This window comes from Cuculus canorus, chromosome 3, assembly GCF_017976375.1.
Source record: "Cuculus canorus isolate bCucCan1 chromosome 3, bCucCan1.pri, whole genome shotgun sequence".
In the NCBI taxonomy this organism is placed as follows: Eukaryota; Metazoa; Chordata; class Aves; order Cuculiformes; family Cuculidae; genus Cuculus; species Cuculus canorus.
In genome coordinates this window covers 46,472,822-46,496,238 of record NC_071403.1, presented here as the reverse complement: position 1 = coordinate 46,496,238, position 23,417 = coordinate 46,472,822, and the positions used below count along the sequence as shown (strand labels likewise).

The 23,417-nt window shown below is 37.8% G+C and overlaps 1 protein-coding gene across 1 annotated transcript; it reads left to right on the top strand.

Annotated features, from left to right (window-relative positions):
• The first annotated feature begins 291 nt into the window (after positions 1-291).
• On the top strand, positions 292-17,397 carry NMBR (neuromedin B receptor). The gene is made up of 3 exons (XM_009571096.2): positions 292-701; positions 14,363-14,711; positions 16,980-17,397. Exons 1-3 carry the CDS (start codon positions 292-294, stop codon positions 17,379-17,381), a joined length of 1,161 nt encoding a protein of 386 aa, XP_009569391.2. The 3' UTR covers positions 17,382-17,397.
• Positions 17,398-23,417: the final 6,020 nt, after the last annotated feature.

Sequence of the window (23,417 nt, the reverse complement as noted above, 5' to 3'; positions counted from 1 at the left end):
AGGCGGTGCCCCGGGGCGAAGGATCTCCCCCTCCTGCCCCTCCCGGGAAACGGCTGGTGCAAAGAGCTGAAAGGGAGCTGTAGGGAATTTTTGATGTCCCCTTCGCCCTGCGCCGGCGGACCGTGCTTCCCCTGCATTTCTGAGGGGAGAAAACTCGTCAGAGAGAAAAGGGGAGGAAGAAAAGCTGGAGAGAAGGGGGCAAAAGTTGGTTGACTTGCAGAGAGGTGAAGCTTTGCAGTGACTCCCACTGCAGTTTGCACTGGACATCTTCAGTTCACCTGAAGCTGGAGGATGGAAGCAGAATTGCCCCCCGAGCTCATGGCAATGCCCCTTGGGGGGAATGGGAGCATCCAGCCGGATGCAACCCTGCTGCCCCTCGGACAGGGCACGGCTATGTTCACCATCCGCTGTGTGATCCCTTCGCTCTACCTGCTCATCATCACTGTGGGCTTGCTGGGCAACATCACCCTCATGAAAATCTTCATCTCTAACAGTGCTATGAGGAGCGTGCCCAACATCTTCATCTCCAGCCTTGCTGCAGGTGATCTGCTGCTGCTAGTGACCTGTGTGCCTGTGGATGCCTCCCGGTATTTCTCTGAGGAGTGGCTCTTTGGGGAGGTGGGCTGCAAGCTCATCCCTGCCATCCAGCTCACCTCTGTAGGCGTCTCTGTCTTCACCCTCACCGCCCTCAGTGCTGACAGGTAGGAAAGCCAGGCTGTCCCTTCACAGCCCTCTGCAGTTTGGGCTAAGGCTAGCTGGAGCTGGCATGAAAGGTAAAGAACCTCTCTGACCAGGTATACCGTGTTTGTAATCCCGTTATTCCAACTTGTGAGATACCACCAAGTCTGGTTAGTACTAACAAGTTTTAGGGTTTCTGCAGTTCTGCTCCTGGGCCTTCAGCTTCCAGGGTGCTGCAAGAACTGGGTTTATTCCTGTCTTACAGACCTCTGGGATGCTCCTGTATTGAAGTCTTATTCATTAGAGGAAGGCTTTAGATCCTAAATATAATCCATGACAAATCACAAGCAGCAAACAGCTTGAACCAAGTCAAATGCAGAGATATTTTTAATAGATTTATTTCTTTCTGCTGAGAAACAGTGTGTGTGTGTGTGTGTGTGTGTGTGCGCCCTAGTGGAAGAGCAGGTTACCAAAAGTGACTATCAGAACTAGTTCAGCCTCTGGGAATTAGAGGCATCAAACTGTTCTGTTGTAATTGTCAGTCTTAAACCTTTGGTTTAAAGTATTCATTTTGGCACCTTCTGAACTTATGGAAAGGGAAGGGAAAAAAAAAATCCCCCCAAACAAACTAGAAAGTAACAAAGTGATGGACGCCAAATTTTTCCTTCCCATTGGTATAAATGAATACTTAAGAGGTTTATAGCACCATCTGTTAGTGCTTCAGGCTCTGAAAGACAAAATCTTGCAGTGTAATTGGCAACCTTAAATTAAATGAAATTATTTTTCTTCATATAACTAAACACTTTTTTTTTCAGCCAAAAATTAAAAAGTTTAATTCCTTCTCTATCAGAAATACCCCATTTTCTTTTGTTGGATTTTAAAGCTGAACAAATACATTACATTGATGCTTGATGTAAAGGCTTGAGTTTAGTAATATATTTTCATACTTACAGTAATGTTTCATTAAAACTTTTAATCCATTTTTATAGAGTATAACTGTAATTTATTTCTTTTTTTTTAGGCAGTTCAGTAAATCATTGATTCCACCTGAGAGTAGTCTTCAGTGGCCATCAATTTCAGTAGTGTTTGAATCAGGACCTAAACACTTCTGTGTAAAGACTTCGTAACATCTGAAAATGGATTGTATTTTTGAAGAAGAGCTCAAAAAACATAGTTTAAAGGGAAATCCTGTAATTCCCTGATTACGTTTGTTAAAGACTATGTCAAAAACTATTCTTGGAGAGCTAAGCAAACTTCGCAGTTTTCTTTCTGCTCTATTTCCACTCCTTAAACGTATGATTGTGGTATCTTATTCGAAAAGGGAAGAAGTTATCTGCAGAGGAGATCATACTTGTAGTGAAATATAATGTGTGGGAATGCTGTTGGTTTAATATGTAAGGTTTCATTCATTTACTTTTTATATAGCTTTGGAGCATTCGGTGTTCGATTTTCCCATATAATTTTACCTCCTCCTTTTAATATCAGTAAAGATTCAAGGAGTAATAATGTTGAATCTGTTTACACTGGATGCATTTAGAATTACACATCCTAGAAAATATCTACAGATGGTATGCTGTGACCATATAAGTTCATAATAAATACATTCCTCCAACATTTTGGAGCCCACAATATATACAAATATCAGGAATGGTTATACTAAGAATTAAAAACCCCTGGTTTTTTTACCCTCTGTAGTTATATTTTCAGTTACTAAGAAAAAAACCAATTTCTTCTTCATTCAGAAGAGAAGCCACTGACTTCAGACACCAGTGTGTTGTCTCCTGGGGGCTTAAGTAATCGCTGAGTGAAGGTGGCTGGACTCTCAGTGGAGTTTGAGTTGGACTCAGGTCTACTTTTTTGCACAACACGTGTTGAACTACAGGGAAGGCTCTGGTGTGGAGAGGTTTTTATCATGCTAATTTGTGGATCCTAAGGTCTGCATTTTTGACTAGATTAGGTTTGGGGAAACTATATGTGTATGTACAACTCTGCCAGCAAATCAGAAGTGGTGAGAGTATCCTGCAACCAAGAGGTGATGAAGAGGTGGGGTCTGGCTGGGGGCAGTGTTTTCTCCAGATAAGTAGATCTAGCATAGGATGTTCTTATTTTGGAAGCAGTGATGTCACAGAAAAGATTCTATTACAATCCAGTACATATTTGGTCTGGTATACAATGTCTTCTCTGCGACTACTTCTTTCACAGATAATCCTCAAAGTACATTTTAATATATGATGATTAAAGCCTTTCCTGCTTTCTATTCCATATTACCACAGGGCTGTATAGAGCTGCAGACACTGATTACGCTCAGGAATAGATTTAAAATATTTAGAGTTCTTTACAGTGTGCCTGCATGAATTAGGATAAGGGAGGTTGTCTTGGTTTCCTCAGTGTAATTGGCACTTATTGTTTGTGCGGAAATTCTGCATGACAAATTACAAGTATATGATACATTTAACAACAACAGCTACAGCAGCAATAAACTCTGAACAATTGTCACTTACAAACTGAAACTATAAGGAAAAAAATATTATTCATTGCATGTATATATATTTTCAAAGTTGCTTTGTTTCATATGACTTTTTGTCACAGAAGTCCCTCTGAGCATCACTAGTCTATTCAGTGTGACAAATGTGCACCTTCTATCTAGAAGCATCATTGTCATATTGAGATTCTTTGGGTTTTGTTTTTTTTTTTTCTTTGTTTACAGACATTGATAGGTAATTTGTAACAGTGCTTCCCAGAATTCCCTAGAACACAGATACAGATTGAAATTGGCAGCACACAGCAGATCTGCCCAAGGTTGCCTATCCCCATCCCAGGAATAGTACCTGGTCCCACCAAACAGCCTTTCCCACCCTTGGGCTCCTGTGGGTCTGTCTGCCACATGTGTTGGTGCCCTGCTGCAGCCCTACATGTTTTGGAGCAGAGTCGGGTGGGAGGTCAACAGCAATGGTGCAGATGGTTGCAGAAGAGACAATGCAGTGGTGGCATTAGTGTGTTAGCATCATAGGAGGGTGTGATCTCCCTCTCCTCTGGGGTGCAGAAGGCAGCACAAGAGTAGCGCTGCAAAGCCAGTTGTCCCTCTCACTGCCATGCAGAAGATGTGTAGGGACAATACTTCTACCCTTCATGGCCACTTCTCCTATTGATTTGCTTCGATTTCTGAGAAACCAGACCACCTCTAGAAACCTTAATATTCCTTTGGTTTTTTAAAAAAAAAAAAAAAAACAAAAAACAAACAACCAAGAAAAAAAGAGAGGGTGGATTACACTAAGAGCAAACCTAATAATTGCAGTGGATAGCACATGAAAAAGGAAGACGACTGAGAGACAAAAATGTACAAAACAAAAACGAATCAACAAAGAAACTAAGGGAGCCATTGGGCAGAACATCCTGAATAGCACTTGGCACAACCTGAAAGTGCCCACAGAGCTGGTGCATGGTGACCAGGGGTGGAATTCTTAGAGATGTGGTGGGACAAGGAAATAAATATGGATTCCCTTGTTAAGCCTGCTTCTCCAGGGTCCATGGACTGCAGTTTTGGCCAGGGCTAATGGATGTCAATGAGAAAGTCCCAGGACTTGATGGGGTCTCTGATAAGGAAGGTAAAAAATAAAGGGGTGAGAGGAGAATTGTAGCCAGAGGGAATGCAGCATGACACATAAGGAAAAGGTGTACCAGTGTCTCCTCACTGCAAAAAGGCAGAAGCCAGGGACGAAACTGACTTGAACTGTGCCTGGCTTGACCTATCCCATGAACTTTGTCAGTGGTCCAGGGAAAGTTTTCCGAATTTATACCTATTATGGACCATGCAGTTAGCTCAGAATGCAAACTGGTAAACTGGTCCCGTGGGCCTCCTCATCTTCTTCTCAGGGTAAGAGATCTTCCTCTTTTGTGCCTGAAAAGGAATCTCAGGTAAGGAAGTGGAGTGCAAGTATGGAAGCATGTTTCCAAGATGTTTTTCAGAGTTAGAGGTCTGGCTGACACATAAACTTTGGTGAAGAGAGGTGGCTGGAAAAGCTCAGGGGCAGTGGACTGAGAATGAATGGTATAATGTGCACCTCTGGCCACCACTGCATTGTTGTGCATGCTGATGAAGAGTAACTATAGCCACAAAATACCAAGAGACCTGAAGTGAACAGACTTTGAAGGAATAAATGGCAGCTCCTTAAAATATCTGTCATTCATGCCACATTTTTTATGTGATCTGTAAAAAAAAAAGGATCAAATTTAATTCTGCTACTTTTTCTAGACTGAATTTTCTTTTTAATGAAGAGTTTAAATGTGTTAGCTCAAATACAGTCCTGTTGGACTCTAATGAAGACAGTGAAGATGAACAGTGGAGTAACTCACCCTCCTGCAGCTGAAATAGCATATTCTTTGTGTTTTTCCTAGAAAGTGTAACAGAAAGACACTTGATTACCTACCTAACAGAGTTATTTTTCACTGCTACTGTGTCTCTTTTCCTATATCTTAATAACAAAGGATTTTAAAAACTTAGATTTGTACTTAAATAACTAAATACAGCACCTGACTGAGATGATTAAAATGTATTCTGTAGATTTGCATAGTTAAACTACTTGATCCTTTTTTTTTTTTTATTTGTTTATTAGCTTTAGATTTGGAATACTGCAATCTGTGTTTTTAGAAGTGTAGGAAGCCTCAAAAAGTTTTGTGCAAAGTTTAATATTTATGTGCTGACTTTTGACTGCAACTTATAACAAAAACCATTTTTGCTCACTTTGTGTGTTTGCAGTCTCCTACTCATTCCTACTATTGAAATGTTTTGAACACATTCAGAAGTGTGAAAAGGTGCCTAAGTAACTACTTAGGGATTTTTCATTATTAAAATCACCCTTAATAAGCATTTTGCTTAGTCTTTTTCAGAATTTATTTAAACTTTATTCTTTTGTAATGTCAGATGCAGATTCAAGCTTTGGAGAAGAATCTTCATTTCTTATTGTACATAGCAGAGCAGGTGATGCAGAAAGGCGGACATGATATCCTTTTGAGCTCTAATAGCTGAGATTCAGGGACTAAAGAGCTTTTGCAATGAAAGTATTATTAAATGACATCTTAAAAATTACTTATAATTTATCAAAGACTAAAGAAAAGATAAAGGTAAAATGAAATATCTCTAAGAGAAAAACAGTGCCTTCACTGTAGGTAGTAGATGGGAAAACAAAATTATATGGAACCAGTAAAACTATGAAATCTATTAGTTTGTGTCTTAGAAACTCTAAATGGGTAAATGTATTGAATGAATGCCTTATTGAAGTACATTAAAAGAAATGATGCTCCAGATGTTTCTCTGTCGGCTATAGAAGTATGATTATAATTATACTGGCAAAGCAAAAGAAATCTAAGAAGTTTGGGCAGGCTTCATCTCTCATTTTTTTCAGCTCACCCTCTGTTTTGTATATGCAAACTTGACTCGCCAATTGCCACAACACCTTTGTTAAATTAAATATTGAAGACTGCCCTTACCTGTCCCAACCCCAAAATGTTCTAGTTCTGTTGTGTCTATTACATACAGCTAAAAGGAATATGAAGGAAGATATTCCAGAAAGAAAAAAGCGATGGCACCCCACCCTTCCTCCCCTCCTGCCCCTCAACAATGCAGTAGGAATTTTGTGTCCGGAGTAGATTAAGGAATTACCCATTTTAGGCTGTTTGTCCATGTCAGGCAATTCAAACCAGCTGTTGGAGAAGTTCCTCTTGTGGCCATCTTTACACAGCTGAAAGTGATTTCTCAGCAAATAACATTTTACTCCTCAAATAATGTATTCCTTGAGCTTTATATAGAAACAGGCACATGTTAAACTCCTGCCTTTGTGCATGTGTCCTGTGTGTTCTTTAACTCATATAGAAACAGCTTACTCCTGAAGATGGCAAGGTGAGGTATGGCTATGGTGCTTATCTCAGCCAGTGATCAATGCAATGCCTGTATTTTGCTAGCAGCAGCCAACTTTTTTCTTATTAATGCAAATGCCAGTGTCTGATAGCCTTTCCTAGGCTGCAAACTAAACCCTGAGAAACTGTTGGAAAACCATTCCTTCTGTTTCCCATTTTTTTAATCAGTTCAGTAAAAGCCTGTGCCTGTGATAGAATAAAAAGCTGCTTAACAATGATCTAAATGAATTCCTACCAAGCAGGCCTGGATGTAATTTTTTTATTTTATTTTATTTTATTTTATTTTATTTTATTTTATTTTATTTTATTTTATTTTATTTTTTGTTTGCCTTTCCCCATAACATGGTGCACAATTCCCTTTTGTATTATGCTGCAGTGTGTTTGTCTGAATTGGATTGCTGGAATCCTCAAGGCTGCATTTAGCAAGTCCTCAGAAATAATGTCAAAGATCAAATATGCTCTTTTCATGTGATGTCTTGTGATGATGAATTTTTTAGAGAATAAATAAGCAGTGTATTTTATGTATGTGCAGAGTGATGCATCTCATAAATATCTTTCCTCAAAGGGACATTTTCATTGAATCCTGATTTTAAATAGATTATTAAAGAAGAACTAGTCAATTTTTTATATAGGTTCTCCTGCAAGACCATTATTCCAAACTGTATATTGCTGGTGCTAAACTATTTTTGTGTTTTTTATATGTAGTGATGAAACAAGGCATAGGCAGTCATGGTCCCTAGGTCCGAATGTATACTTCCACTAGTAACTTCTAAATCCATGCTGAGTTATAGCCCAATTTGACAGTGTGATTGCAAATAGCAAGCAAGTTCTTAGAAGTTCATGACATTTGTGGAAGGTAAGAGAACCTTTCTATGGTGTCCATTGAAGTGTGTTTTGGAATTAACTTGACACAACTTGCCAGATACCAGAGAAAATAAACAAGAGACAAACAATCCATATGAACCTTGGCACAATTACCTCTGCTGCATGTAGATTTAATTGTGTATTTCCAGCTTTGTATAAGCATGTGTACATATAAATTTGTGATGTATGACTATGAAAGAAATTGATTATTCTGACATGTTATCATTCTATCCTACAAGGTTCTTTTTTGTCCTTCATGTGAATACCCCTAATATTGTGCGTGATTTTTTCCAACTACTTTTCACAGTATTTTTTTAACATGGTGTCATGTTTGTGCTTTGGAGCTTTGGCTCCAAGTTTCTTTGATTTTAAGGCCTGTTATATTAAGTTTTTTATTGGTGATTTTTTAATCTTTTTTTTTTACCGTGATATGTACTTTGTCTACTGTGATGTGTACTTTTTTTTTTAACCATCTACACTGATTTCAATGCAAACTAAGAACAGAAGTTGGAACAGAAATTGAACGGGAAACAAGTTTACAAGTGACAGTGTGCAGCCTTTTAGATAATAATACTGGAGCAAATAAATGAAGTTGTAACTTTTTGAACTTAGAAATTAGAAATCTGGGGTCTAGATTCTCAAATAATAAAATCTAAGTCTGTTGCAGATAGGTTAATAGGGGTTTGGCTATTTAGTTCTTCCTGCCTTGTAACATTTGTAAAAAACATCTGAACGTATAAAGGTTTCCTCAATAGTTACACTACTGCATGGACAATTAGTGAATTCATTGAGGAAATGGGAGAAATTGTTTTGTTACAGCAACAATTTATAAAGGTAAACTGGCACTGAGAATATTTTACATTCAGGATTTCTGCTTCTAGGCACTTTAGTTTCTGTAACTGATATTTTTATTGACCTTCTGCTCCAGCAGTGAGGATTTCATGAGATCTCCATTCAAGTATGTGTGGGTATCATTGCTGTGAGGCATGAAGTAAGCAAGTGGTGGATATGCAGGTAGGCAGGCATGTCTGTCTCATCAATCTAAAGGCAGAGATATCAGCAGAATTTGGATCAATCCCCTTTAGGGAAGTGTTTCTCTTTTCCCAAACTCTTATGACCTTTCAAGGCTCAGAATATGAACTCTGAAAGAATAAGACAAGGTTAGGTGTGGTTTTCTAAGATTTTTTCTTACAATAAGATTATAAGGAGAAGTAATGTTACTAAATGGAAATCTGAGCACTAGAGGGACAAAACCAAACAGTATCCCCTCGCCTGTGGAAATCTGCTGATTTCTGATTTAAAATATGTTCATCCGTCACTTGGAATTACCAAACTTAAATATAAATCTACTGAGAATACAGACACATGTGAACTTCTCTGAATGATAGCCAGTTAAACCATTTATTCCTACTGCTTTCAGGAGGAGGATTGAACAAATTACTCATGGTACTTTTAACTTGTGCACTTATAAGTAAATGGGCTTAGACAAGAAGAAGTAAAAAAGCCACATTTCAGGCAGTGAGATAGCATTGCCAGATTTGTATGAGCTTTTTAGAAATATAGTTATCTAATGTCAGGTGAATGGTGAGAGAAAGAAGTAGCAAGAGAAATAATGAAAATGAAATAAAAAATACTTCCTCTAAAGCACTGGGTGGGCAGGACATGTAATGTCTTTCATGCAGAATGACACCCCCCCCCAACCCAGGACACTTATGTTTTGATTCTTTAAGGTGGAGAAATCACCATCCAAAAGACTAAATCCCACTTTTCTTGTTGAAATATTATTGACAGGTTTTGGCTCAATAGAGCGTATTTCTGTAAAGTGGAAAACTTTTTCAGCTTAGGAAAATCTTGGTATTTTCCCCTGAGAAACACAAAACACACGTCATTGACATTAATTTTAATTGTGTTAACACATGGTCTGCTAGTTTTCATTTCATATACTGTTCATTATGTTCAGCTATCAGACCTCTGAGACGCTCATTCTCGGTGAATGCAATTCTCTGTGCTTAAGAGATAAGCATACAACAAAAATATTTGGACTAAGTATAAAAAATTAAGAAATCTACTTTAAATTTCAAGATTTTGTAAGAATAAAATAGAATAAATGTGAATCTCAGACTGTTTGCGTATTGTGAAGGGAATTTCCACAACAGTGGACATCAAAAGATTCCACATTGTTCTCAGCTAGATAAATTGTTCTCCTCTTAATGACGTGACTGCAGTTCAGTCAACAGAACTGCCTGTGTAAGAAAAAGGGATTTGGCCCATCCAAAATTTCATTCTTTAGTGGAGTGTACTATGACTGGACACGATATTAATATTTTTTTAAATTATTAACCATAAAGCCATGTTTCCTATACATATATATATTTAATTCTTTTATCGTTTTAGGCTAAATGCTGTCTTTTTGTATTTCAAATCTTCATGCAATGACACAATAAAAAGCTAGTGTATAAATGGTTTTGATAAATGACTCTAGTTTACAGCAAATGCAGTGCTATGATATAGCAACATCACTTAAAACAGAAGCTTTATAATAAGGTAACCATCCTCTCCAGCTCCAGGATTAAAGCACAAGTTAAATCAAAGTAGTATGAATTAGATCTCTGCCTGAATTAGATCTCTCTTGGTTTATGACACTTTATTATTATATTTATTTATTTGCATTGTGATGACATATAGGAAACTAGGTGATAAATTAGGGTCTTGTTTGTGGTAGGTGCTATATGAATGAGCACAAGAAGAAAGTCCTTTACCTGAAGGGTGTTTAAGTAGAGACAACAGGAGATACAGAACAAAAAGGCAAGGAAATATTGAAGCAATTCTGCTGAGAATGGTAGGCCGTAATCATAGTCTAGGGTCTGTCTAAGTATTGTCTTGTGTTGTTTTTTTCATTTTAACTTGTATTTTGAAGGCCATCACAACAAAGTATTCCAGAAAAAGAGGTAGCAATGCAATGGAAGGACAGCTTAGGACTAATCGTAGAGCAGCTTTTTTTGAAGTCAAGTGTGTTGGAGGGGAATAGCATTGTGGGGGCAGCAGAGACAGCAGCAGAGCTTTCCATTCTAATTGGGACCTGAGAAATACCTTTTTGGAGGACTTTGAAAACAAAGAAGGGGAGAAGTAGGTAGGCTATACCGGAGGTTAGAAGGTAGAGAGATGTTGTAACCCTGGAGGAAGAGGATATTTCATCAGTATTTTTTGGTTGTTTAGAAGAGAAGTTATTGCTTTACAAACAAAATATGCTATACAAACAAAACCAATATTTGCAGAATGGGCAAGATTGTGTTTGTGTCTGTTGGCAGAAACCACAGCTCCAAAGAAAGGAAACATATTATGAAAGTATTTCCCAAATTGCTGTGCCTTTATTAGCAGTGATAATGATAGAGGATGTAGGAAAAATTTACATGAAGGCTTTTAATTAAATGCATATTTATAATTATTTCCTGAACTTCATGGCAACCTATAATTTTCTTTTTTCATCAATGAAGGAGAAAATGGATTTTGCTTACTAATTTGAATAAATAATTTACACCCTTACTGTAATTTACTTTTGTTGTTTTATTGATAGAAAATATGCACTTTGTAATATGAAAGGTTGGTTGTATATTTTTAGCCTTACTTTGGCTTTATACAAAGGAAAAGGCTGGGTGTTCTTTTTGGAAAGACTTCTAATTAGACTCCATTTACATTTGATTTTATCTGCAACCTGTCTCTTTCTACTCTCTATCTTTTCAGAGACATAAACAAGATGACAGATTTTGTAAAGTGCTTAGTGCTTTTTCCTTCCCTTTCATATCAACTACTGGGTAGGGCTGAGTCCTAGGAAGAAGACCTCTATCTTGTAATCAGCTAGAGTAGCAAGTAGAATTTTGATAGGATTAAGAAGATTTTTGGGGGACTGAATATGTCTGTTTTTGTGAAAAAGGGTACTGCTCCAATGCTTTCTAACTTGGAGTCAGTCATAACTCAGGGACAAGCATGTTATTTGCTGAAACAACAATATATACCAAGGCAAAAATATTTCCACATCTTCTGCTAATGTAAAGGCTTCTGAAAGGTCTACCATTTAGATATTAACCAGACCAAATACTGCTAAAACAATTGTAATGCTCATTAACTTGGGTCATAGGGCTTTGGTCAGAACAGTTTGAAGCACTGCAATGGAAAAAGAGAAGAGAAAAAAATGTGTTGCATAAAACATGATTTTTATCCAAGGTCAGTCCCTGCTCCTGCAAAGTCCCCAGACCAGCTCTTCCCAAGAAACGTAAAGTTTTAAAGAAATGAACAGATGTAAGGACTTGACGTCACCTCAGTTGAATGAAATGAAGTAGAAGGTCTGTCTTTATGTAATAAAATCAAAGCAGACAGCAATAGGAAGCAAATGATTGAATAATAAAGTTACAGTTTGTGCTGCAGAGCATTCATGCTTTGTTCAGAAGCTTCTGTCCTTCCTATGGCGGTGTAAAGGATTTCTTTACACCTTGGCGCCCTGGGACTTTCTCATTGTGTGTTAGAAGAAATGATAAACATAAATTAACAGAGACAATTTACTGAGTTTTATTTTCTACTCCATGATATGACAGAAAACACAATAAAAATCCTCTCTCTGAATCTAGAAAGGATATGAGCATTAAAAGCCATTATTTTTAATTATTTAGTGATAAGACAATTTATCACAGTGCTGAGAAAGAACATTCCAAGGCACGTTTTGACTTAAAGATTATCTGAAGTAGAAGTTTGCTAGGGTACAAAAACAATGCTTTGCTCCAGGTATTTTCCTGGCATAGCCAGTGGCATTGTTGGTTGCCAGGCAACTCACAAGTTGCTGCATGGGAGTAATAGCTTTTATCCACAGTGCCTCAAACATCTGCTCAAGGTGTTGAGGGGCTATGAGGTACCTGCCAGGATCTGCAAATCAGCCGTAAATAGTATTTGGGATCATTCCATTTCTTCGCATTTCCTTCAGCAACTAAGTTACATTTAGCCGTAACCTAACCCTTGGTATGTATTTACACACCTGTTCATTCACACATATATTTATATTTTTATATGCATCTATGTGTATCAAGGTGCAAGGATAAGGAGTTTGATCACCAAGTAGAGACATCTAAGTGACAGTTCTCACTCTAAGCTCATTGTTTAGCTGACAAAGGAAAATAAGTAGCTCACAGGGTGAATTAATACACCTAAAATCTGAATCACCCTTTGAAAGTGCATCTCCATTGACTACAAAGACCATATGATGAAAAAAGTTACCTATCTGGAATATGAATTTCTCTTGACTCCTTTCTTTCTGTTAAATATTTCTTTCTATAATAAAGTCATTTTTCCATTTCGCAAAACTTCTTCAATTTTAGAAAAAAATCCAGCGATTGTAAATGAAATTAAAACTAGAAACAAAAAGTTGAAGAAGAAAAAAAGCCCCAAACCCATACACACCAACTTTACAAACAGCCACAACTTAGACAAACTGGATTTTTTTGTTTAATATTGAGTTTCTAATAAAAACAGGCGTAATTTTCTTCTATTTTGAAATTAGAAGAAAAGGTTTCAAAATAAATTAAATATCTAAACAAAACATTAATAGAATCATAGAATCACTAGGTCATCAAGTCCAACCATTCCTAACACTCCCTAAACCATGCTCCTCAGCACCTCACCCACCCGTCCCTTAAACACCTCCAAGGATGGTGACTCAACCACCTCCCTGGGCAGCCTCTGCCAGTGCCCAATGACCCTTTCTGTGAAAAATTATTTCCTGATGTCCAACCTGAACCTCTCCTGGCGGAGCTTGAGGCCATTCCCCCTTGTCCTGTCACTGGGGAGAAGAGGCCAGCTCCCTCCTCTCCACAACCTCCTTTCAGGTAGTTGTAGAGAGCAATAAGGTCTCCTCTCAGCCTCCTCTTTTCCAGGCTAAACAATGTATCCTTGAAATGTTTTTTTCAAAGTACATTTGGCCTTTCCACTGACTTTTTCTTGTGAAAAGTTTCACTGTGTCACCTTCTGCGACAACTGTTTCTTTTAATAGATTTCCTAACTAGAGTCTACTTCTAGTGATTTATTTTACTTTGCTGTAGAGTGAATATTTCCATTCTCTGCAATTCTTCATTTTTGTTTCCATTGTAATTGTTATGAAATTATCAACTCTGCAAAGTTTTATGTGTAATCATATATTATGAGACAGTTTCCCAAAATGCAGAATAAAGCAGAAGCTTCAAACTATCAATCTGGAAATGTTTATTTAAGAGTTTAATACTTCTGCACAGGCTGTTGGGAGTCATTCCTACCTAACTTTATGAAGATGCATTTATTGCAGGCATTATAGCCAGGACAGTATATCTGTGTACAGAAGGGTGTTGGGGTGGAAAGGCAAAAGCCACCACAGCAGCAGTTGTTGCTGGTCTGGCAAAGGTGGTTAATGCTGATTATTTCATTGTACTTCAAGGAGTTTGATGGAATCTGAGAGTGGGACAGGCGGTGAGCAGGAGGGACTCCTGGGCTGCAGAAGTCAAGGAAGGAAACAGTGTGCATGTGCTGGTATGAGAGGGAGGTGGAAGTAGGGAGGTAGGGTGTGCATTTGTGGATTTGCTGGCAGGATTTGGAGAAAGAAAGTGTGGAGTCATGGCTGCTTCTGTGCTTTCACCAGGCTGGCACAGAATGGACACTTACAGCTACAGGTTCTATACAGGGTTCCTTTTGCCACCTCTCTTGAGTATTTACGCAGATGAAGCCAGTGATTTAGAGAATGTAAATTTAAAAAAGGTTACATACCCCTTGACATTGCAAACAAGAACAAATTATTACATTATCTTAACAAGAGGTCTGAAATAGCCTTATGTGTTGCATGTTGAATTAAAAAAAGATAACTTTTAATTTGCATCTTTATTTTGATCAATTTCAGGTACAAAGCAATTGTAAATCCCATGGACATCCAGACCTCCAGTGCAGTGCTATGGACCTGTGTTAAAGCCATTGCCATCTGGGTAATCTCCATGCTCCTAGCAGTTCCTGAAGCAGTATTCTCTGAACTGGCCCATATCAATGACACAGATAATGCCACTTTCACGGCATGCATACCATACCCCATGACAGATGATATGCACCCGAAGATCCATTCTGTGCTAATTTTCCTTGTGTATTTCCTTATCCCCCTTGCCATTATTAGTATCTACTACTACCATATTGCAAAGAGTTTAATAAAAAGTGCTCACAACATCCCTGGAGAATACAGTGAGCATTCCAAAAGACAGGTAAGCAATTTGCTTTTTACATCCCACTGAAAGATGGATGTGCTATCTACATTTATAAATGAAGGTACAAGTACTATAACATCCTAATTGTTGGATTTCACAGAGGAATAGTTTAGTTTACACAAGCGTGAGGTAAATTAAGAATTATCACAATTGTTTTCACAGTTACTTAGTATTAAGCCTAGTATGTAAATGAATATGAGCAAAGAAAAATACAAATTCAATGCCATCAATGCATATTACCAACAATAAATAGGATTGGTGTATGTGTTTATATGTACTGTTAGTGTAACCTTTGCTTGTGTTCTTCCTGAGAAACAATGTTTTTGTAGTTAATGCTAGTGGTTTCAACTGTCTCCATACACAGCCATTTTCAGAAGAAATCATAGCTGAACTTTTCGAGAATTCTCCCTCTTTTTTTTTTTTTTTGTGCTGGGAAATGAAGAGAACTGACATAAGCAAGGAAAATTTTTCTTACAGGATGTAAGGTTCTTCTCAGACCAATGAGTGCTGAAAATATGAAAAAAAAGTATGCACTTGTTCTTTTTGGGTTTTCTCAGTAGATCTTTCTTGAACAGAATGCTGAACCCACACTTTTCTTAATACACTTTCTATTACAGATGCTATAAAGCTTTCAGTATACATTCTGTATAACTTGGCAGAGCATTTTAAAATGCTACACAAAGCCAGCTTTTCTGTAAGGCACAGGAAGCAATAAGACAGCAACAGGCTGTTCTTTAGCAGGAACATTTATATATACCTACAACAGCTTTTGTAATGGAAGTGCCCTAATCACTTTGTAGAAGTGTTAGTATTGATAGAGAGAATTAATTATACCCTTTAAAACAATATAGAAGGGTTTTCTCTGATGATATTTTAGAAAATACCTTTATACTCATTGAAATCTTTCTGCATATATAACATGTGCATATTCTTTTAAAAAGAAAGGCCACATTCCCTCATGCCCTTTTTGGTCAGCGTCTCATTTCTACTCTAGCCTGTTTCTTGTCAAAAATGCTTACATATTAGTACTTCATGTACTATTTTATTTTCCTGTGAAATGCAAAGAGCTTTTTGGCTGAACCCTCAGGATGGAAACAATATTTAATTTACATCACATTTTTGAACCCACATATATTTTCAAATAAGAACATAGGTTTTTTTATTCTACTTAGGTTTTTTTGTTGTTCTTGTTAATCTATGAGCCTCAGAAGAGTAGAAAAATCTGATGTACTTGCATATCTCCCAGCAAGAGGAAGTAAATTCAGACTTTTGCTATCAACTCACATTTCTTTAGGCTGTAGTGCAAAAGTGTAATATTCACACTATAACTCTGCAACTTTTAGTCTGCCTTTGCAATCTGTCAGAATGCAAATCCTACCAAATTGGAACATTAGAGTTTTCCCATCTTTTGTGAATTCCCCATTGGTTTTGGTTTAGATGCAGTCAAGAAAACTACTAACAAATTTATTTCACAGATTTCAAAACCCCGTTAGGATGAATTAACTTGATTTTTTTTTTTTCAGAACATCGAGAAAATCCAGAAAATTTTAATTCCTCTGCAGAACTTAAGTACCTTACATACATAATAAATCTTTTGGGGGGATTATGTAGAAAATTTCTGCCTCCCTTTGGTGCCTTCTACCCAGCCAGTTTCTCTCCCTCTCTCAGTTTGGAATTACCGTATAGGCTTATTTCCTAACAACTTTTTCAGCCACTCTGAATACCTACATTTCTTTCATGTCACTACTGAAGATTCACGGAACCTTTCACTTTACACTGGAATTAAGATGCCTCAGACTGCAATGCAGTTTCAGTGGTTTGCCTAGGAGAGGTGCAAGCTGAGGCATATATTTCATCAGTGTCTCTAAATTTTAAAGCCAACAGTTTCTAAATAGCTTTTTAACTAAAGCTAAGTTTCAAGCCAAGCATGGAGATCTCATCAGAAAAGGTTATGTTCCATGGCATCCCTTGATGCGTGCTTTCAGGATAAAAGCCAGTGCTTACTCAGGTCATGAATCAGTCTTGCTGTGTGTACCATATAGAAAGAGTGACCTTCTGTAACTGCAAACAGCTGAAAGTAAACTGAAAGTGGGAAAGGAAAGTAAATGAGATAGAAAAAGTAATTCAGCCGCTGAAGGAGGCATTTTTACTGGCCTTACTTCTGAGGGTTTTTGAAGTTAATATAAAATGCTACATGTTCTAATTAAGTCTGTTATGTGGACTAATTCCATTTGTCGTTCATTTGGGTTCTCTTAATCTTTTTAGATGGAAACTCGGAAACGTCTGGCAAAAATAGTTCTAGTGTTTGTTGGCTTCTTTGCTATCTGCTGGTTTCCTAACCATGTACTATACATGTACCGATCTTTCAATTACAACGAGATTGATCGATCGGTAGGACATATGGTTGTTACCTTAGTGGCCCGCGTGCTAAGCTTCTGCAACTCTTGCGTCAACCCATTCGCACTGTATTTTCTCAGTGAGAGCTTTAGAAGACATTTCAACAACCAGCTTCGCTGCAGGAGGAAAACTCAGCAAGAGAGACCTGCCAGCTACTTGCACAATTCTTCCGCCATTCAAATGACTTCCCTGAAAAGCAGTGCCAGGAACACGGTGACTAGCATGACACAACTGAATGGGCACAACTTGAAACAAGAAATGTCATTATGATTTAATAGGTGTAGGTTTTGACTGTGGGACAGATTTGAACTTTTTCTTTGCAATTTGCAACTAACTTTTGGCTCTCATATGCTTAGACTCTCTGAGTCATCAATACAGCAGACCTTTTAAAGTCTGGCTAGTCTGAAGTAATTTTACGCCTAGTCTTATGTTTAGATAGAGTTGAAAAGTACATTTTATTAAAAAGAAAAAACTGACTGGTTTCATATTGTAGTTCAAGGGAGATGCTATTATATGTTTAACATATACGAAAGCAAAATAATAGTGTGAATAATAGTGTAGTTGATCTAACGTTGCTCTAAAAAGCATAGATTTTCTGATCCAAAAAGTATGTATTTTTAAGTGAATATTGATCCAGGCTTATACCTTACTCTAATAGAGTTTGCATGATTTCAGCTGTGCTCTGTGTACAAGCATTGTTCATTAGGCCTGGTAGATATCTTTTGGTCCAATTAAGGAGCCTTTGCAATGCATGGTTTCTAGTTTCAGATAAAAAATATTCAAGTACTGAGTGCCAGATCCTGACCTCATTTGAACCTACCTTCTTTTTTTCACTTTGGCAGACATACGTGATGAGAATTTGCTTCTTGGGGGTTCTGTTTGCTGTTGGGGTCAGAAGATTATCTGCTAAAATTACATTATTTTCATGATTCACATCTTGAAAGAAAAATGTTGTGTGCATTGTACAGGTTTACTAGAACTCAGTGTTTGAAAATTAATTGATATGTGAGTCTTGTTTAGAGTGTCTACATGCTTTATATTTACTGCTACTATCTGATCTTGCTGATATCAGTACACAGCTAAGAAGATGCTAAATGTGATGGGATGGATGGACATTTGAAGAAGTTCTGAATGGCTGTTTCAGAGAAAATCTGTGGCAATGCTTCATATAGCTCAGAGTAGTCTCAGAATGTAGAACCAAGATTAATACCAGGTGAAACCAAGCTGAAGGACCGCAGGACCACACTTAGCATCCTCTCATCACTAATGATCTTATAGCCCATGGGACCAGTCAAATTTTGGCCTGAAATAACCCACAAATAATGGATGGCTTGTATTGGTTAGTCAGTACCAGTTGTTTTCTGTGTAGATCTACTCCTCTTGCACATGCTGCTTACCAGTCTAAACAAAGCCTAAATACTGTTGAAAATCTGAGATTTAAGACACTTTTTTTTCCCCTGAAGGCCCTTGTGCATAAATAGTCAATGCATTTCTGAAAATCATAGCTGGACTGTCTAGAAAAAAAAGGATTTTCAAATGTTTTTTCTGAGTGATCCCAGTGCCGTGAACAGTACACAGGTCTTGTCAGGATTGCCAGGATAACATATTCAAACTATATGGTCACTGTAGTGCTGGGATTAAAACAACAGGGAATGGTGGATGAGGCTGTAGTTACCAATTTTCATCCTGTTCAGAATAAATTTGCTAGAAAGGCTCACTGCTCTCTCTTTTCATTCACACTCCTCTGCTGAGGTTACCTTATGCAAGGCTTGCAGAGTTGCCCTTCAGATCACAAGCAAGCAAAGAGTTCAGCTTTAAAACACATTTTGTTTTTCACTCTTTTATTTTCTTTTTTTCTTTCCTTTTAAAATCAGTTCACCTGTCAACACACCTGGTCAGATAGATAAAAATGACTGAAGTTTATTGCTGCAAAAGCTCATGTAAGACTGCCCATATGCAACTTCCTAATCTGTCTCAGGGCTGCAACAGCTCTTGCTGAAAAAGCCTATGGGGTAGGAGGTGATTCCCGCCTTATAGAGCTGCATGCTCTCAAACTAATAACCATTCCTCAAGCCAGGTGAGAGGTTAGTGGAGCAGGATCTATTTTGGGTCTGAGCTCCAGAGAGGAGATGCTTACAACATCCTTCTTAGGAGAAAGGGCAGTAGTAGGAGACAATGATACGTTGTGGAAGTACTTTTGTATGGCCAGTTCATGAACTGGATGTAATTTCAAAGTGCTTTTCCTTTCAATTGGGTGGAACTACTCAAGCACAGGTCTGCCTCTGTCTCAACACTGTAGCTTGTAGTTCTGCAGTGACTTCACTAAGATGAATAATAGAAAGTACACTAGCAATTTAGATTGGATTTCAGAATTAGTTGCTACTCGTAGTTTCCAAAGCGAAATTATATGCAGTGTAGCAGCTTACGTTTCCTTTTGCCTTATTAATGCACTTGCTGTTATTTAGTTCTATTTGTAACTCTGTGGAACCAGCTGATGTTCACGATTTCTTTCCCAGTTCCCCTGCCTTCAAGGCTAGTTGTAATTCTACACAATTTTTAAAGCTGAAAATGCCGATGGGGTAGGAGGTGATTCCCACCTGCACAGTGGTGTAATCTATAAATTATTTTAGCTAATAACCTGGAAAAAAAATCTCCAATTGCCAGCACTCAGCAGGGAAAGTAACAAACTGTAGGTCTGAAGGTCAACCAGCATGGTCCAGCTGGTGAGATCTAAAGTATATAATGTAGTTAAAGCTGTATGTGGCATTCAAATAAGAAAACTTAGCTCAGTGTAGACTAGCTCGATATTTCCTGCTCAAGCTGACTGCAGTGGCCCTGTGGTTTCAGTAGCTCCTTTGAAGACTTTACATGAAGAAGCAGATTGACATGAGCTTGTAAATCTATCTGTAATAGTTCAGGAAATTGTCATCTATAAGTGCCTAATGCTGTCTTATCTTCTCTTTTCTCATTTTGTCTCTTCTGCCTCCCCATGCCTGAATTCTGTGTGAGCTCACATGTTCTCAGAAATCTTCTTTAATTTTATGGCACTAATTCTTTCTAGATGCCAACCATAGTTTTGGATTCCTTTCTTCTGATCAGTCTTGGATAATTTTTATTTACAGATTTTTTACACCCGAAATAACAAAAGCTTAAAGACTTCCTTTCTTGATGGCGATCATTGACTGTGATCAAGTTTTCCTTTTATTTCCTCTTTTTTTTTTTTTTTTTTTTCTTTTTTTCCTGCTTCCTTGCTTCTCATATTTGGCAATCTCTCTACACAGTGTACTCTTTCATAGGACTTCTAAAATCGTTGTGGGTTTTATTTCCTAAAGACATTTGGCTGATACGGACGTTATGAGGTGATACAGGTACACTACTGGAAAAATAATAAACTATAGTAGATTTGATGCTAGTGTTTGATTCAGTCTTCCCTCGGTTTCTTAAATTGCTAAGTGTGGTACAGATAGTATGTGTCTGCCTTCTGCCAGAACTGCAAGCTACTGCCTGTTCTTTTTTGCTGTGTGGTGCTGGTATTCACAGGTAGTCTACAACTCCTTCTTGTCAAGAAATCAGCACAATTTTGGTTCATTACTTCCCAAGCCCAATACTCAAAGCTTGTTTTGAGTAAGTAGTCTAAATTGTATATGCCTCCTCTGAAATTCTTGTACCATGGCGTGGGGAAATTAGTTAATCTGTCTGGAGCTTTACTGGGTATATTGCCACCTGAATGTGCACATTTTGGAAGTGGCTGTTACTATGCTTTTGTACACGTTGTATACAAGTGCAGATGTATGTATGATGTTATTTCCAGACAACACTGCTTGTAAAAATTAAAAACATGATTGTAGAGTGCATTATATGAAGTATTTTCTTCTAACTGTTGTCAAAGAAACAAAGGAAATCTGTAAATCAGATCATGTCAGCTTTTAAAGTACTTCATTGAGAACTATGCCAAAACAGTTGTTAAAATACCATCTGATTCTTTTTTCTCTTATGAAAACTTTCTTATTTCATAAAAAGCGGTTCTTTTCTATCTTCCTCCCCTGAATTTTGAGCTGATTACTTTAAAAAATATTTTGTGATGATTGAGAAAACTACCATTACTTCTCACAGTCTTTGAAAAATGAGAGTAGCAGTAATTTTTTGTTCTAGACTACAGCAAGTACAAAATAAGTCTGATAGCTTCTTGTCACTCAACTGTGCCTGTAATAGAAACATTACAATGTCGAATCCTGAAATGTTGGTATGTTTGAATTCTTGATAGACCTGAAGTTCCTCCTTTTTCATTAAACTGTGAAGTTATAATTGTCTTTAGCAGACAATATCTTTACTTTTTGCAACACACTTTCCCCATAGATACTTGTCTTAACTCAATCAAAACAACTTCACTGAAATATAAGCACAGGGAGAGTCCATGTGGGAGTAGAAGAGAGAAATGTTTTCTCATAACTTAAAGGGACTCATATTAAGTTGAAGATTTGCAGTGTTAACTTCCAGTACCATTTCTTTCTTCACTTATTCCTGAAAAAAAAGATACTCTTGTACAATAGTTGGTCTTTCAATGGCATCACAACTCAACTTCACAAAATCACCTGCATTTTTGTAGTACTTGCAACAATCACAAGGCTCTACACAGTTGCTCGCTGTTACTTGATACTGGCTTCTTCTCTCTTTCTGGTACCATGATGAATCTTCTTCTGCTGCCTGCAAAAGGCTAGAGGGGCCTCATCTGTTGTTGCAGAAGTGGGTATGGGAAGAGGAAGAATGAAAACAAGGACAGACCCAAAAGGTATGTCTTCAAATGTTCTTTGCTGGCTCAAAGATTCCCAGCATGGCAGCATTTTGGCAAACTCAGACTGAAAGCATAAACTTCTTGTTGGTTAGATATTCCTTGGGATCTGGATGAGAGAAAGACATCTGAAAAGGTGCATGCTGTAGCTCAAGAGATGTAGCTTCCCAAAGAGACAGAAAGTTTTATATTTCAAGATATGGAAATGTACAACAAAGCTAGAACTAAGTATAATTCATAAGTACATTCAGACACTTCTGGGATTTGTCCCAGTCCAGTGGAGTCTGATTGAAGAACTCGGCTCCCTGCTTTACATTACAGCACATTTTTGCAGCTGCTGAATTGGCATATCAGCACCAAAATATATTACTTATCCAGATCTGCTTTTGATTTCTGGTTTGACTTAGACAATTGTTTGATTCAGAAAAAATACTTCTATTGAGTTAACACAAGGAGATAGCAGTGCTGTCTCTCTCTCAAGAGGCATGGTAAAGTAGCTTAGCTATTTTAACCCTTCATGGTTCTGAGTTGCTTCATGAATCGTCTACACTACTGCTGCTCAATGCCTGTAGACTGCATTTCTCAGGCGTCTCCAACAGTATAGCCTCAGCAGACCCACTGTGGCAAGATTGGATTGCAAATTTCTGCCTTACCTGGGTGGAAGTATCCATAGATGACAATGCTGTCAGTGACAAATATTATAGCTTTTGTTGTACATCATCCCCAGTTAAATACTCATCCCATTCCTAGACACTATTTGCTTTAATTTCCTCTCTAGGCAAAGACAGATGTATTCACTATGTTTCGTCATTACCACTTTCCTACAGATTCAGGGAAGAAAACTCAGGGACTGTAGCCATGCTCCATTAAGTGAAGGAATGACACTGTTTTAAACCACCAAGAAGCTGTATGTACTCCTGTACCTCGATTTAACATGTTGTTCACTGTTCCTTTAAAATTCTGGCTCAGCTGCTGGACCTGATCACTGACAAAGAAGGAAAAGCCAAAATCACTGCTGTCTCTCACTTGCCTTTTGAGTGAGACATCACTAAGTTGGTTGTTACTTCTAGGACCACAAACTCTTCCACTCCCACAGGATGTCTGTTTATTTATTGCACAGGGCAGGGGCTAAAGATAGCAAGGGTCACTGTAATCAAACATTTCTTAATTTTGGAGAGCTTTGCTTTGCTACTTAAATAACGACCCGCTATGATTTTCTTGAATATTCTGTGTGATGTCTGTGAAGCCAGAATGTTTCTGTGGGTTTAGCCTTTACTGAGACAAAGTGACTGGACTGCCCTGACAGGCTCTCTCACAAAAAGTTAGGCTCCATTTTCCAGCATACTGGCCAATACTAACAACCGGCTCAAGAACGCATTTCAATTAAAAATGAAAGCTACAAATCAGCTTCTACTTGGACACGATTTAGCAGGGCCTGACCAGCATAAATAAAGATACTAATAAAGATATATTTCTGAATAATATTAATAAAACCTGAGCCAACAAATGCAGTCGAG

Excerpts from the sequence above, each read along its gene's own strand:
- NMBR (XM_009571096.2), top strand. The coding sequence starts at position 292 with ATGGAAGCAGAATTGCCCCCCGAGCTCATGGCAATGCCCCTTGGGGGG. Across the intron at positions 702-14,362 it reads ACCGCCCTCAGTGCTGACAG|GTACAAAGCAATTGTAAATC; the intron begins GTAGGAAAGCCA and ends GATCAATTTCAG. Across the intron at positions 14,712-16,979 it reads GTGAGCATTCCAAAAGACAG|ATGGAAACTCGGAAACGTCT; the intron begins GTAAGCAATTTG and ends TAATCTTTTTAG.